We start from the raw sequence: 16,250 nt of genomic DNA on the forward strand, positions 1-16,250 counted from the left end.
AATGGCAACCTACTCCAGTATTCTTGCCTGGAGAATCCCATGGAGGGAGGAGCCTGGTGGGCTACAGTCCACAGTGTCACAAAGAGTTGGACACGACTGAGTGACTTCACTTCACTTTCAAGCAAATGAGCAGATATGCAAAGCCTAGATGCTTTGCCTATAGTGAAGAAAGCTAAAAAACAACCCAGTCTGCACCATAAATTCTTCGAGTATTTTGGGAACTAACAGCAGAGTCACTTTCTTTAGAAGTGAGAGTGAAGATGGGGCAAAACTCAGGATGGGTCCCTGCAAACCACTAGAATGGCTGCAAGTGAAAACCTCAAGGGGGCTCCCCTGGCGGTCCAGTGGTTAAGAATCTGCAGTTCCAGTGCAGAGTCACGGGTTCAATCCCTGATGGGGGAACTAAGATTCCATATGCCACACTACTAATAAATAAATAAAAATCTTGATGAAATCAAGAGTAGTAAGGATATGGAACAACTGGAATTCTTGTACATTGTTGGTGGGAATTAAAATGTCACAATCACTTTGGAAAACCGTTTGACTATATCTACTAAAACCAAATATATGTCTAATCTATAACCCAGTGATTTCACTAGGTATAAACCCTAGTAAAATGAGTGCTTATGCCTTTCCCCAAAAGTACACAAGAAAGTTCATAATCAGAATAACCAAAAGCTGACAAGAGCAGAATGGATAAATTGTGCTATATATAAATATATACACACACAGTGGCATGCTACATAGCAACAACAAAGAGACCAGAGCCACGAAACACTGCTGTCTGGCTGGGTCTGTACTGCTCCACAAAGAAAGTGCTGTCCTGAGACTTCCAGGCACTGGCTTTTAAAAGGCCTGTCCGCTTACGCTATCTTCCGGAGAACCTACCACCGTGCTGTGAGGGAGCCCAAGCAGCTTCATGGAGAAGGCTTTCTGAGAGAGGCCGTTGGCCAGCAGCTCAGCTGAGTTCCCAGCATCAAATCACCAGCAGTGTGAGTGAACCATCCTGGAACTGGATCCTCCAGCTGCCACCAAGAAAGACAGAGGCGTGGGATCCAAAGAACAGAGGGGAGGGAATTCCCCGGCTGACAGTGAAGGGATGGCGTAGATGACAGCTCTGCACAAGGCATAAGGCAGCCAGTTCACAGCTGGTTGTAATTATAGTATATTGTGTGGCTCAAGTGTGTGTGATACAGAATTGTTACATATATACCAGCACCTGTGTACACGTGACATTTTTTCTAGCATTTCCGGCTCTTTGTGATAAAAGAGGTAATGTAGCACATTAGTTACCCCCAGGGTGCTGGAGCCAGAAGATTTGCATTGTCCTTTTAGGGTCTGCAGTAGTTCAAAGTGGAGGGGAGTGTAGGCTGGAGAAACCAGAGGAGGAGTCCTGGAGAAATTTTAAGTTTTCTGGGGGTATCTCTGAGGTTAATTAATATTTCCCTTAATGATAAGCTTTCTGTAGCCAGTCGTAAAATAATTGAAATATGGCATATGCTGGTCTCCTAATCTTTATCATAGTACAGACAGCGTGTGTCTTTCTGCACTGTATTTTTGCTGTATCGAGTTAGTTCTGAGCTCCATTCTTTGTCCTCTTGAGATGGTTAGATACCACGCTCACATTATTGAATTAGGGCTAAAACCTAACTGTACAGTGCAGGACGCTCAGAAGTTATGGGAATACTTGCAAGACCTGAGGGGACAGCTTGGCTACCAGACAGACAAGTTGTTCCCAAATATAAGGGGAGGCAGGAAATAAAACAGGATGATAAAAATAAAGAGCAAGGAAGAGTGGGTGAAATTAGAGCACAGCTAAAAGTAGCAGAAAATACAGGAACTCTGAGAATATCTAAACGTGAGTGATCATTAGACTTACCAGAACTTTGAAAAAATTTAGGTTCCCGAGAACCATATTCTATAATTTAGAGTCAATAGTGAGTTGGGCCCCAAAATGTAAATTTATAAAAGATCTTCTCCCCTGCTTGCACAATTAACCTCACCTGGAAACCTGTCCTGAATTAAGCTGGAAGCACACTGACATCATCTGGAAAAACTGTTTCTCCGCTTGTTATATGGGAAAATTCACAAAAGGAGATGACACTGTCTTTAGATAAGTAGTCCCATGGAGGGTGTGTTGATATGTGAGTTTTATTTTACACACTAGTGTTAAGCTTTGCAGAGGATGAGAAAAACGCCTTTGCACAGACTTGATTTTTTATGTTTTTGGTGGCTATAGAACGTGTGGCGTTTCTTCATCATTAAAAACTATTTATTATAACATAACCGTGATGGGTTTCGTTCAAAATGTTTTTACCAAAAAAAAAATGTTTTTATATCAGGTCAAGTGGAACCGGGGGGGGGGGGGGGGCGGGAGGGGGGGCGCCGGGGCGGAAAATGTCTTTCCGGGAGCTGTCCGTGGTGCTGAACTGATACCCGGCTCCAGCCTTTGACCTTCCAGAAAGGGGGGCTCTGGGTCCCGTCCCCAAGTCTCAGTTTCATTTCAGTTTTCAACTCCTGCGTATTCCCTTTCCCCACCCGAGCAGTAGCAGGGGTGGCCCTTTCTATTTTCGTCCTGGGCGGCAGATGACCTTGTGTTGGACTCCCCTACCCCCACCCCTGTCCGCTCCCTCTCCTCCCTGGGCGGCGGCCGATGGGCGCGGCACCCTCCGCTCCTTAGGGCCCCCTCGGCGGGGCGGGGCGGCGGGGCGGGTACCCCCATCCCCATCCTCCCTGGGCCGGCTCCCCGCGCCGTAGTGCTGGCGCCCTGAGCGCGCCGGGCCTCACCTTGCTGCGCGCCCCCTCCCCACCTCCTCCGCCACCTGCTTCTCCTGCTCCTCGGTCCCGCCCAGCTGGCCACCCCCGCCCCCGGTCCCCGGAGCTGGGAAGAGCGAGGGGGCGAAGGAAGCAATACAAAGGGCGGAGCGGCGGGGAGGAGGGGACGCCGGCGCTCGCGCGGACGGCGGCGGCGCCGGGCGCGGGCGGGCGGCGCGGGCATGGACGCCGAGTACCCTGCTTTCGAGCCCCCGCTCTGCAGCGAGCTCAAGCACCTGTGCAAGCGGCTCCAGGAGGCGTACCGGGAGCTCAAGGAGGACCTCACGCCTTTCCGAGATGACCGCTACTACCGGTAGGGGCGCGCGGGCCGCGAGGCGGGGTGGAGGCGGCGGAGCCGGCCGTGGGGCCGGCCGTGGGGCAGCCCCGCCCCCGCTGACCCCTGTCCCGGGGACGAGCTGAGCTCCGGGGCCAGGCGGGGACCCGCCCTCTCCGCCCCCTCCCCTCCCCCCTGCGCTGGCAAGGGGCGGCAGGCCGGCGGGGTGGGCTGCGGCGTTCGCGTGCTAGGGGTCAAGGGCAACTCCAGGGAGCTGAAGTGGACAGCTTTTTTTTCTGTTCTTGAGCTGAGACCCTCAAGTCCTGAGAAAGGGACCTAGTGGGCTTTGGTCCCCGCTGAGTTCCTCCCTCTCCCCTGCCCTTCCTGTCCCTCCATCCCCACCCCCACCCCTCCACCCTCCGCGGCCTTCGCTCAGGCCTTGCCCAGACCTGGTCTGCGATGACATCTCTCGCCCTCGAGGGCTGCAGGGAGGGCCTTGGCCTCTCCTCCGAGGAACTCAGGCCCCAGGGGCTTTGGTGGAAATCCCCGAGGCCTGGCTGCTGCGGAGGGTTGGGGGCCGAGGGCCTCAGGGCTGGGCGGCACCAAGGGGAAGATGCAGGGGGAAGCGGTGCTCAGCACCCCAGGGAGCGGTGGGTTTGGGCTCGTCTTTGTTCCTCTCCGTCTCCCTCTCCTGTAGCCAGCGTGAGAGCTGTGAGCACCTGCAGCTTCCTCCCTGCGCTTTGCCTTTATCCACTTCTGGTGGCTGCACTTAACTGGTATGTTGCCCTCGAAATGAAAGGACCCTTCAGGAGTCTGGAGACTGGAGCCTAGAGTGATTTTGTTATTAACCTATCTCGCTGACCCTGAGAAACTTAATTGCCAACTCTGCACTTCAGGCTTTCTCATCTGTAAAATGGGAAGCTTGAACCAGAAATCTTGTTTAAGGTGAGCCTTCTAGTGACAGTGCACTGACTCTGTGCTTGAGGATGGCAGGTATGCTGCTCAGCTATCTTTGAAGCAGCGGTGCTCATTTTTGTACAGTCCACTCTGGCTGAAGGTCACATGTATGTATTCACAGGTACTCTGGAGAACAAGTATCACATTTATCATCAGGTTTTTTTCAAAAGCCTAATGGTTTCCCCCTGGGCTAATTGGCACTACACTGCTGACTAATATATTTGTCATAAAATGACTGAGTACAAAAGCCCATTTAAAAAAAAAGTAATCTCAGGATCATATGGGATAGCTTTTAGATAAACCTCACAATCTAGGAGATCTGACCATATGGGTCCCTGATGTCATGGGGCTTATAGGTAATTGGCAAGTGATCGCAGGCTTCAGTGAGTGCTAGGAAGAAAATACGCCAGGTGGCATGACAGAGTGATGGGGTGCTGCTCAGAGAAGGTGGTCCAGGAAGGCCTTTTGAGAAGGTGATGTTTGAGAAGAGAAGAATGAGTTCTACCAGCTAGACAACAATCTGGGGAGGAACAATCTGGGGAGGAGACAACAATCCAGAAGAGGAAGAGGAAGTGCAAGGCCCCTGAAGCCATAATAACGTGATATGTTCAAGGAACAGACCAACACGTTTGGAGCAAAATGGTCAGAGAGATACTCAGGGCCCAGTCATAGCACACTGAAGGCAAGACGAGGAAATATGGGATTCTTTAGAATTCCAGTGTGATGCAATTGGAGGATTTAAGTGATGTGAGCAGTTTGGTTGCCTGTCCCGTACAAGCATTTAAATCTTTGCTCCCAGAGTAACTTCATTGATTGAGTTGGATCTTGAAGACCATGAATTCACTCTAGATGGAAGGAGACACTGAATTCTGGCCTGAGAAGAAGTTTACTGCAGAATCTTTATAATCTTGTATGTCGGTTAGGCTGAATCACAAAGGCTGTTTTTTGGTGAGGAGATGTTTAGGGCATTGAACTGACTTCCCTTGCTCCATTGAATTCTTATATCTATGAGTTGCACCTTTACAAAACTAGGTGAAATACTCTTGAGTTTCTAAGTTGGGAAGCTGGTAGTTACAGCTCCTGTGTTTTGTCTAGCTGGAGATGAACTTGCTACTATAATTTTTGCTCCTGTTCTTCTCACCATCTTCGGTTCCTCATTAGAGATTTATGACTGAAAATCACCAGTCTATTTTTCCCTGGAGGACCAGGATTTGCCTCGTGTAGATGACGGTCCCCCCACAACAGAGTGTGGAAAGGAGAGAGCTTGCTAATGCTGCTTTCAGACGATGGTTGGCCCTTCAGTTAGGTGGCATGGCTGTTTGCATCTTAGCTACGTAATCTGCTATCACTGTAAAAGAGCAGCCACGTCACCAAAGGACTCACAGTCATTTTCGCAAAATGAGACATGACCGCTGTACTAGGAAAGGAGGCGCCGCATAATGTGGGTGAAAAAAACAGGAAGCTGGGTGTCTGAAGTCCTAATGCTTTGCTAATTCCCCTGGCCTTTGCGAAACATTTGAGTTTCACTGGTGATCAGTTTTCACATCAGAAAAATGAAGCAGGGATGTTGTGAGGCTCAAGTGCTTTATGAAGCGAACACTAAAGATACTTTCCAGTACAGATACCAGAAAAACCAAAGCCACCAGCCTAAACGATAAGGTGAAGGACTGACTTGTTGATACCAGCTTAGTGGTGTCTACCAAGTCCTTTCTTTTTTTATGTGGTAGCGATTGACTGTACTTGGCCACTAATAATCCTTTGGGCTATTGCTTCTCATTCATAGTCATGGGGAGAACTGGCTGGCTTTCTATAGCTCTCTAAAAGAGGAGGAATAACTGAAGCCCACAGCAAAAGTCACAGAACCTCTCCTATACCCCCACCAAACGGCACCAATGAAAACAGACATGTGTTAACAAGGACATGGAATTTTCCTGCACTACAGATGGGCGCTAAACTGGTACAATCACCATGGAAAATAGTTTGAGGTATATACTAACATTGAACATGCACATACCTTTTGGCCCAGCATCTCCTCTTAGGTATGTGCCCTGTAGACATGCATATCTGTCAATGGACATACTCTAAAATGTTCATAGCGGCACAATTTGTAATACTCCTGAACTGGAAGGCAGCCAAATACTCACAACAGTAGAACAGATAAATCTGGCTTGTTCCATACTAGAATGGGCATCCCAGGTTATGCTAGTGGTAAAAAATCTGCCTAGAGATGCGGGTTTGATCCCTAGGTCGAGAAGATCTCCTGGAGTAGAAAATGGCAACCCACTCCAGTATTCTTGCCTGGAGAATCCCATGGGCAGAGGAGCCTGGCGGGCTACAATCCGTGGAGTCACAGAGAGTCAGATACGACTGAAGTGACTTAGCATGTGCACATGACATGTCCTTTCTGTGTGTGTGTTATGCTTCGTTAGAAAGCTTTAAAGAACACCAGCTCCTGTGTCTCATTGACTAGATCGGGGCCCTTTGTCCTTTCTTGAACACAGGCTGGCAAGGGGATGGCATCAGACTTTAGCAAGTGTGAGTGCCCCAGAAGCTGAAGGGGAGCCCGTTCCCCGCTCTTTAGGGACTCTTTCCTTCTGTTAGGAAGAAGATGTGGAGAATGGATGTCGGGTAGGCAGTCAGCTATGTCCATGGCATCAAGGGTAAAGGGTAAAGACACATGAAGGACGATAGAAAGTGAAAGTGAAGCCGCTCAGTCGTGTCTGACTCTTGGCGACCCCTTGATACTGTAGCCTACCAGGCTCCTCCATCCATGGGATTTTCCAGGCAAGGGTACTGGAGTGGGTTGCCATTTCCTTCTCCAGGGGATCTTCTCAACCCAGGGATTGAACCCGGGTCTCCCACATTACAGGTAGACGCTTTTACCATCTGAGCCACCAGGGAAGTATATAGACAAGAATATAGAAGTATATAGGACAATAGACGTGACGCTTCAGAGCTCGACTCTCAGGGGATGTGTTGTTGGCTGTTTGGCTGGTCCATCCTTTGCTTCTCAGGTTATTACTTTACCTGTGTAAAAATAGGGGCCATCAAGTTGGGCTTGAGTTTTCTTGGCCAGTGAAGTGATGCTCTGGGGCGTCCTCACCCAGGAGGCTTCTGGAAGCAACATTTATTTCATCCCTTGGTGGATTCTTCAGGACTCTGGGGCTAGCCCTCGGTTCTGTTGGCTTATTTTCACCAGCACATTGAGAAGAACCTCGCTGAGTGAAGCCTTCACATTGACCAAGCTCTGGTCTACTGTGCAGAATCAGAATGCCATTATTTAATTGACCAGTGTGGACCCTTGAGAACACAGGCAGTGGTGGGCATGAAGTCAGTGCTGGGGGCCCTAATCAGATCAGGGCTGCTCAGAGCTGGAATCAACTGGGGGAGCTTTTGAACATGCTGAGGCCCAGGCCCCACCCTCAAGGATTCTGATTTAATCATCCTGGGCTGATCCTCAGCCACGATAGAGAAGTCATGTGTGTGAGGGCAAGGTTGACGAGCATCGAGCTGAATGAGCCTGGAGCACGCACCTCCTTGGCGGGATGGACTTGCCAGCCGGACAGAAGTCTCGGGGTGTTAGCTGAGGCTCCCCCTCCCCTACTCAGAGCTCAGGGCCACGGCCCACTGTCACTTCTGCTGATTCTGCCTTCACCATGCTCCCAGGCTGACTCACCCTCCTTTTTGGATTGAAACATCTGGTCAGTTTGCAGTCAGGTTTAAAGGTCTGAGAACGATTTTTTTTCCCACTTACGGCAAACCTGCCTATCTTTACGCTGTCCCTTGGGTCCTGATGTGAATATTCATGTTTCAGCGGCTGACTTTCTCCTTGTTTTCAGCTTGTTTTCAGACTGTTGAGCACTAATGTCTCCGTCTTTTGTTTCGTTTTTGATGAGAGGAAATGATAAGCGTCGCTGATAAAACATGTGTTGTTAGAACCAGCTTCTCCAGCGCCATCATTTCAAAAGTAGAAAGATCATTTCATGAAGCTTACACACTGGAGAGCTTAGAATTGGGTACAAATCTGGCTCAGTGAGGAAGGCTGGCACTGTTGTTGTCTCTTTGGGACAAGATACAGGTGTCAGATGGGCCGTGGCCCACGGGCCTGAGCAGATGGACATGTGAGCCGCCAGCAGTGATGCCAGAGCAAGTCAGCGACCCCTGGGTGCCCCCCTACCACTGTCTTGGTGGGACATCCCCAGGGAGCATCCCTCCCCCACAGCTCTCCCCTCCCTGCTCTGGGATCCACCTTGTCAGTCACCCCCCCCTGTTCTAAGGTCTGCCCTTCCCCACTCTGACTCCCTCCCTCTGCCTGGCTCCTTTGGGAGCAACCACGCAGTCCTCTCCAGCATATGCTGGTCGGGCTTCCTCCCCCTGTCCCACCCATCCTGTTGTTCTATAAATGGGTTAAAGGTGGTCCTGGCAAGTTGGCTCCCATGTTGTTTGTTTCTTCACTTATTTCACAGAAGACCCCTGACTCCCTCCCACTGGCACCCAACTCAAATGCTCACCATTTAAATAGAGCCGAAAGAAGCACAGCTTCCCCAGGTGGCACAGGGGGTAAAGCACCCGCCTGCCAATGCAGGAGACATAAGAGATGTGGGTTCAATCCCTGGGTTGGGAAGATGCCTTGGCGGAGGGCATGGCAACATGCTCCAGTATTCTTGCCTGGAGTAATCCCGTGGACAGAGTAGCCTGGGGTCACTGTCAGACATGACTGATGCAACTCAGCACACACACAAATAAGCATACTTTGAGCCTTTCAGAGTCCTTGCTTTGCACACCTATGAAACTGCACCCAGCATCTGCTAGTCACTGAGACAGCATTGCTGTGACAGACCCCATGGCTACAAAGACCATGAATCACGTTCCCCTTTGGGAGCCACCCCCTTGGGGTCTGTGAGCAACACCACGGGACACACGGGCCCCCACCCTCCTCCCCCTCTCCTTTGGGAGTTCCCTGCCCTCTCTCCCTGCTTCGTAGTATTCTGGGGCTGGGAGTGGGGGGATGAGGGGTGGGGGGAATCCTCCTGCTAAGAGGGCCCTCCCCTCGTGCAATCTGTCCAAGCGTCACCCAGCAAAGCTTGTTGTGCAACACTGCCACCTCGTGGTCCTGCCTCTTCCTCCATCAGCCCTGAAACCCCGGAACTCGCCACACCTGTCCTGGAGCCACCCTAGCCCAGGTCACCGGGGACCTCAAAGCATCAATCCAGTGGCCCCTTTCAGGCCCTCGCCCAGTGCAACCCTGAAGGATTTGCCCCTGGGTCTGGGACTCTCTCTCAGAGCTCCTTGATTGTTCCAGGGGCCCCAAAAATACCCTTCCCTCACAGTCTCTGGGATTCCCTTGAGGCTCAGCTGGTAAAGAATCTGCCTGCAATGTGGGAGACCTGCATTCGATCCCTGGGTCGGGAAGATTCCCTGGAGAAGGGAAAGGCTCCCCACTCCAGTATTCTGGCCTGGAGAATTCCAAGGACTATATAGTCCACGGGGTCACAAAGAGACAGACATGACTGAGCGACTTTCACTTTCTTTCACGTTCTCCTCTGACACCTTGTCCTCTACATGGTCTCAGCGCATCTTAGGCAAAGTCTCTTCCTGTTTACTGTCTGAGCTTAGAATGGACCCAACTTTTCCTCAAGGCCATGGCACTGTGATTAACGGCGCTAAGCATCTCTGGAAATCACCATTTATTGCTTCAGACCACTCTCAGGCGGGTGACCCTCTTTCCGCCATGCAGTACCGATGTGTAAATTGAATAACGCTGGATCCTATGAGCCAGGCATTAGCAGCTCTCGCTACCTGTTGGGCAGCTTTCCAGGTCCAAAGGAGATGGTGAGTGTGGGTCCCAGAGGCTTGATATGGGGTCAGACCTTTGTCCCTTGGGGACCCCCGGTTAGAGCTTCTGGTTATTCTCTGACTTCTGAAGGTTCCTGGTCCTTATCTTGGCCTGGGGACAGTGTCTTGATCCCAGCTCAGAAACAGGGACATTTGAGGGTGTTTTCTGCTATAAGGTACAGGAAATAGAACACTCAGGTGGGAGTCAAGATATAAATTCAAGTCCCAAGCCACACGTTTTAACCTTGCTATTGGACTGGTCACTATGAGAGAAGACCATGTCATACCTGCTCTCCCTGCCAACCAGCCAGTCAGGAGGGAGACTGGCAGCAAGGGCAGCCTTCTGTCAGCCTTGCCTGACCCCAGGAGGACGTGAGTGTCCTGCTTGCCTGGAATGAGGTCCCGGATGGGAATGGAGGTGCCTGTCGGTTGTCGCCTTCCCCGCCTCTGCCTGTGAGCCATCACAGTGGGGCTCTGATGCGTGCCTTCCAGTTTTCAGTGTTTATGTTTCTGCAGTTAAGACTTGGGTTGGGTTTCTCCATCTCTGGCTGCCACAGGCTGTTCCAGGAACGGCACGTTGACTTCCAGGGGGTCTAAAGAAGGGATTTAGAGGGATTTCTTAATAGGGCAAGGACCACACATTGAGTTATGAATAACACTGAACAGGGATCTGGAGTTTATTTTAAATGAAGGCTCATATGCTCTTTATTCTTTGAAGGGGAATCATGGGATCTGAGAATATTCAAGGTTCAGTTCAGTTCAGTTCGGTTCAATCACTCACTCATGTCCGGCTCTTTGCGACCCCATGAATCACAGCATGCCAGGCCTCCCTGTTCATCACCAACTCCCAGAGTTCACTCAGACTCATGTCCATCGAGTCCGTGATGCCATCCAGCCATCTCATCCTCTGTCGTCCCCTTTTCCTTCTGCCCCCAATCCTTCCCAGCATCAGGGTCTTTTCCAATGAATCAACTCTTTGCATGAGGTGGCCAAAATACTGGAGTTTCAGCTTTAGCATCATTCCTCCCAAAGAACACCCAGGACTGATCTCCTTTAGAATGGACTGGTTGGATCTCCTTGCAGTCCAAGGGACTCTCAAGAGTCTTCTCCAACGGGACCTTAATTGCACTGGCAGAACTTTTTCCCCCTTCAGTGTCCATGAATATGGTCATCTCTCTGCCTGTGTCAACTTAAAAGTCACTCTAAAAATGAGGATGTTCCTGTCTCTAGACAAATTTCAGCTCCCTGTGACTTTCATTAGAAGGTCCTGGTCTTGCTCTCAGGGGCCCAGAATGGATCTACATCTTGGATTACTCAGCAGCCCCTGGGGACACTTTCAGGCAGCTTTGGCAGTGTCCCTCAGTATTCATTTTCTTTTTCCAATTTATAAACACCCTTCAGATGATGCAGTCCTTCAGGTGATGTCGTTTCCTGATGTCTGTACCATACGGGTTATTGTTTTCTGGCCTCTCCCGGTCTGTCTTTAGGATTTAGATTCTTTCTGTACCCCAAGTGATATGATTTCAAGTTATATTGTGTAGTGCAAGAAGGGAAATTATTGGCATTTAACTGAAAAGTCCAGTGACAGATGTAACTTAGCCCAGCTAAATTTAAGAACTCAGAAATGTCACAGGGGCTCACTTTTTCTCTTTCTTGTAGCTTTGCTTTCCTCTTGGCCAAGCTCTTCCCAACAGAGAGCACAGGCAGCCACAGCTGCCGCAGGTTCTCAGGCCCCCAGCTGGGCTGCGTCAGTGAATGCGCGGGCAGTCCGTCATTCGGTCATTCACGTTTCAGGTGTGCGACTGTGCTGGAGGGAAGTCCAGGACGCCTCGAACTGGCTGCTCGCTTCTGTCTGCATCGGGACTCAATAGTGAGGTGCTATGTGCTTCTCAGAGCTCTTCCTGGTGGTTCACCCCAGCTCCGTTTCTATGTGCATCTTAATGTGAGCAGAGCTATGACCCACGCAGCAGAGTCTTTTTTTTTTTTCCTTTAATGCTACATCTTGCCCTGAACCAAGAAGAAAAGAGGAAGATATTTGCTTCCTGGAGAGCAGAGCAGGTGTTAAGCACCCCAGTTATTCTCCGGGGGCCCATCTTTCAGCTGCAGTGATGACTCAGCCCGTGCAGCAGAAAGAGCGTCGTCTGCAAGAGGGGAACAGGCCTCCCATCTGGGGCAGGACGTGCAAGGCTTGAAGCGCGCCTTGTCCCTGAAACAGGAACCCTGGGGCTCTGGATTCGTTTCCAGGGCCACTGTGACAAAGTGCCACGAAATGGGGGCTTAAGCAACAGACATTTATGGTCTCACAGTTCTGGAGGTCAGGATTCTGAGAACAAGATGTCAGCAGGTTTATTTCTTCTGAGGGCTATGAGGGAGAACCTATTCCAAGCCTTTCTCCTAGACTCTGGGGGCCCCGCAGGTCCCTGGGCTCATAGATGGCTGTCTGTCTTCAGATCGTCTTCCTTCTATGCACGTCTGTCTATCCAAATTTCCCTCTATTAAGAAGACACTAGTTCTATTGGGCCAGGGCCCGCTCTGACCTCATCTTAACTTGACCATCTGCAAAGACCCTATTTTCAAATAAGGCCAGAGTCCCAGGTACCGGTGATTAGGACTCCAGTACCTCTTGTGGACTTAGGTTCCTCCCTGCATGTACTTTCTAAGCCAGCAGTGGAATGTTTGGTGAGCAAGAGTCAGGAGGACTGAGTCCTGACTTGGAGCCATTGGTGCCATCTTGGAATCAGGTCTGCACGTCTTGTGGAACCATCCCAGAGCCCCCCTGGCTCTAAAACCAAGTCAGCTGTGGGTCTGAAGGGGGTACCCCAGGGACAGTCTCCCCAGAAGACATGTCTGCAATTTTCTCTGTGATCTGAGCTGCCTGAGGCTTATCAGGTTCAAGTTGGGAAAGGCGTATGTGTATGTGTGCGTGCGTGCGTGCGTGTGTGCCCACATGTGCATATGTGTGTGCATGTGCACACGTGTGAATACCATGTGTGCACACGCATGTGAACGTACGTGTGTTCATCCGTGTACATGTGTGTGTGCACATGCACGCGTGCATGCATGCGTGTACTAAACCTGGGAAAGTCTCAGGAAAACCAGGACAGTCTTCCAGCTAGAAGCCCTCCCACCTCCAAGGGCTGCAGTTGCTGTCCTGCAGCCCCCTTCCCTTTCCTTCCACGGGAAGGTGTCCCCCTTTCTTTAAAACTCTTAGAAAACGTGCTAGTGCAGCACCAGTCATCTGACAAATCCAGTGGTGTCATTTGCCCAGCACCTCTCGGGCTGTGTCTCTACCAGGCTGGTGTCAGGCCTGGGGAGCTGAGGACCAAGAAAGGCCACAGGAGATGGTGGGGGATGCAGCGGTCAAACGCTGAAAATGAAAGGTGCGCACGCTCAGTGCAGGCACTCCGTCAGGTCCAGCTCTTTGCGACACCACGGACTGTAGCCCACCAGGCTCCTCCTCTCTCCATGAAATTCTCCAGGCAAGAATACTGGAGTGGGTAGCTTTTAGGGATCTTCCCAACTTGCATCTCTTGCATCTTTCCTGCACTGGTAGGCAGCCTTTTACCGCCGAGCCATTAGTCTAACAGATTGGGACTGATGCTGAAAAACTCTCCAACTACCAAAATGAGAGAAGGTGAAGGGTGTGGTGTACTGGACACTGATTCCTTGTAAGCAGGGGCACCTGGGGGCCCTGAGTCAGGGCTGTGCTGAGCTGCATATGTGGGATCAGGACTGGGCCCCAGCAGACTCACTAGTCTTCATTTTTGCAAATACCAACAGGTATTGAGGCAAAACAGTGCATTTGGTTTAATGGTCTCTTAGAGGAGAGAATGAGATAATATATGTAAACTCTTTGGCGTGGTAGGAAACTTAAAAAGTGAGTTTGAAAGTTCTGTGCAGTTACCTTACCTTTCAAGATGAAGAAAAGAGTTGAAGCAAACATGTTTGTTTGTGGACTTTAAGACTACGGTAGCTAAACTCCAAAGAGGGTACCCCAAAGAGCCTCTCTTCCCAGGATCCATGCGCTTTTGTTGTCCTTTGCCCTGGGACCCAGGCAGGCTCTGGCTCTCTTTTCACCAATAGAAGGTGGTGGTAGAGATGCTGAATGACGCCTGAGAGTAGGTCACTGCAGCCCTGCAGCTTCAGCTTAGGTGTCTTAGAGCATCTGTCCCAGGAGAAACCAGCCACCATGTGTGAAGTCTGGCTTCCCTGAGACCGTGAGGGGCCCAAGCCAGCCATGTGGAGAAGCCACAGGGAGGAAGGAACACTGCCTGGCCAGCCCCCAGCTTTCTAGCCAGCCTAGCTCAGGCACCAGACATGCCTCCAGCAGAGCGGAGATAAGCCATCGTGTGACTGCAGCCCCAGATGTCATCTGAGTGCATTGTCAAGGGAGACTCCCAGCAAGCACCACCCAGCTGAGCTCAGTCAACACAGGGAACCACGGGAGAGAACCCCTGCTGTCTCAAGTCACCGTAGGAGGCGCCGTCTGCGATGGCTCCCACGGCCCCCTGCACCCTGGCAAGCTCCTCACCCCGTAAGTGCAGGGTGGACCTGTGGTCTGCTGATAAAGGAAGGATCAGAGCAAAGGTGCTGCAATCGTGCATGTGAGATTAGGTGACAGAAGACTGACTTCCACTGACCTCACACTCTCTTTGATTCTCCTCATTTGCTCACTCGGAGGAAACAAAGCTACCGTGTTGTAAGCTGTCCTGTGGGGAGCCCCAGGTGACAAGGAACTGAGCGTGACCTCCAGATCCTGCCAACAACCACAGTGTGAGCCTGGAGGCAGACTCTTCCCCAGGTGAGCCTTGAGAAGGCTTCCGCCATGGCTGACAACTTGACTGCGGCCTGTGAGGGAGCCTGAGCCCGAGGACCCAGCTAAGCTGCACCCGGAATTCCCTACCCCCCGAGACTGAGATATAATAGATGCTGTTCAAGCCACAAAGCCCTGGGGTAATTTGTTCTGTGGCAATAGAAAACCAATAGAGTTACTTCAGGTTAGGGCAAGGAAACCCCAAAAGGGTTACCTCAGGTCATACAGCAATGAAACTTGGGAACAAATACAACTATAATAAGACAGCCAAAACAATAGCCTCATATTGGCCATAAGTGCCAGGCAGAACTCTGCGCTCCTGGTGTCACTGTTGTTCAGTTGCTCAGTCATGTCTGACTCTTGTGAGCCCGTGGACTCTTAATAGCCCACCAGGCTCCTCTGTCCATGGGCCTTCCTGGCAAGAATACTGGAGTGGGCTGCCATTTCCTTCTCCAGGGGATAGTCCCAGACCAGGGATCAAACCCAGGTCTTCTGCATTGGCAGGCAGATTTTTTTTTTTTTTTTAAACCACTGAGCCACCTGGGAAGCTCGCTCCTGGCATTACTAAACTTGATAAACGAGAGAAAGCATTTGAACCACAGTTAGACCCTTGCTTCTAATGGTCAGTTCTTAGGAGCAGAGAAGACATCGAGAAGGAAGCACCCACACGTGATGCAACCAGTGGGCTGGGAAGTCTGCTCCCGCCTACAAACGATGGGGCGGGGCAGTCCTGGGAAGGCAACAGGGGAGAGAACTGAGCGGCTCGTGCAAGTACCTCTGCTTGTTGCAGGGAAGATAAGTCAGCAGCACCGGGCTGTCCAGGAGCTGTCGGACCACAGGCCAACAGATGTTGCTAAACATCAACTGTCATCACGCTCAAGGAAGAGTTAAGGCTGAGATTTTCCTGCCTTGGAACAAAGAGTAGGCAATTACCAAGTTGCTGGCATGGAATTAATTCTATATTCTCTGTACTATCTAGGTCAGAAAAAATTTTCAAGAAATCTGCCACTTAGGAGGGTTCAGTGTAGTTGCTCAGTCGTGTCTGACTCTTTGCAACCCCGTGAACTGCAGCACGCCAGGCTTCCCTGTCTATCACCAACTCCTGAAGTTTACTCAAACTCATGTCCATTGAGTCAGTGATGCCATCCAACCATTTCATCCTCTGTCATCCCCTTCTCCTCCTGCCTTCAGTCTTTTCCAGCATCAGGGTCTTTTCCAATGAGTCAGTTCTTTGCATCAGGTGGCCAAAGTATTGGAGTTTCAGCATCAGTCCTTCCAATGAATATTCAGGACTGATTTCCTTTAGGATGGACTGGTTGGATCTCCTTATAGTGCAAGGGACTCTCAAGAGTCTTCTCCAACACCACAGTTCAAAAGCATCAATTCTTCAGTGCTCAGCTTTCTTTACAGTCTGACTCTCACATCCATACATGACTACTGGAAAAACCATAGCTTTGACTAGATGGACCTTTGTTGACAAAATGATGTCTTTCCTTTTTAATATGCTGTCTAGGTTGGTCATAGTTTTTCTTCCAAGGAGCAAGAGTCTTTTAATTT

The 16,250-nt window shown here is 50.6% G+C and overlaps 1 protein-coding gene across 2 annotated transcripts in view; it reads left to right on the top strand.

Moving 5' to 3' along the window:
* Positions 1-2,938: 2,938 nt before the first annotated feature.
* The window catches only part of TMEM181 (transmembrane protein 181), a 63,783-nt gene continuing 50,471 nt past the window's right edge, over positions 2,939-16,250 (top strand). For both annotated transcript variants that reach the window (XM_027972607.3, XM_060419301.1), the window contains exon 1: positions 2,939-3,127. In XM_027972607.3, coding sequence (XP_027828408.2) covers positions 2,997-3,127 — 131 coding nt within the window. In that variant the 5' untranslated portion in view covers positions 2,939-2,996. The remainder of the gene's footprint in view (positions 3,128-16,250) is intronic.

Source organism: Ovis aries, chromosome 8 (genome assembly GCF_016772045.2).
Source record: "Ovis aries strain OAR_USU_Benz2616 breed Rambouillet chromosome 8, ARS-UI_Ramb_v3.0, whole genome shotgun sequence".
In the NCBI taxonomy this organism is placed as follows: Eukaryota; Metazoa; Chordata; class Mammalia; order Artiodactyla; family Bovidae; genus Ovis; species Ovis aries.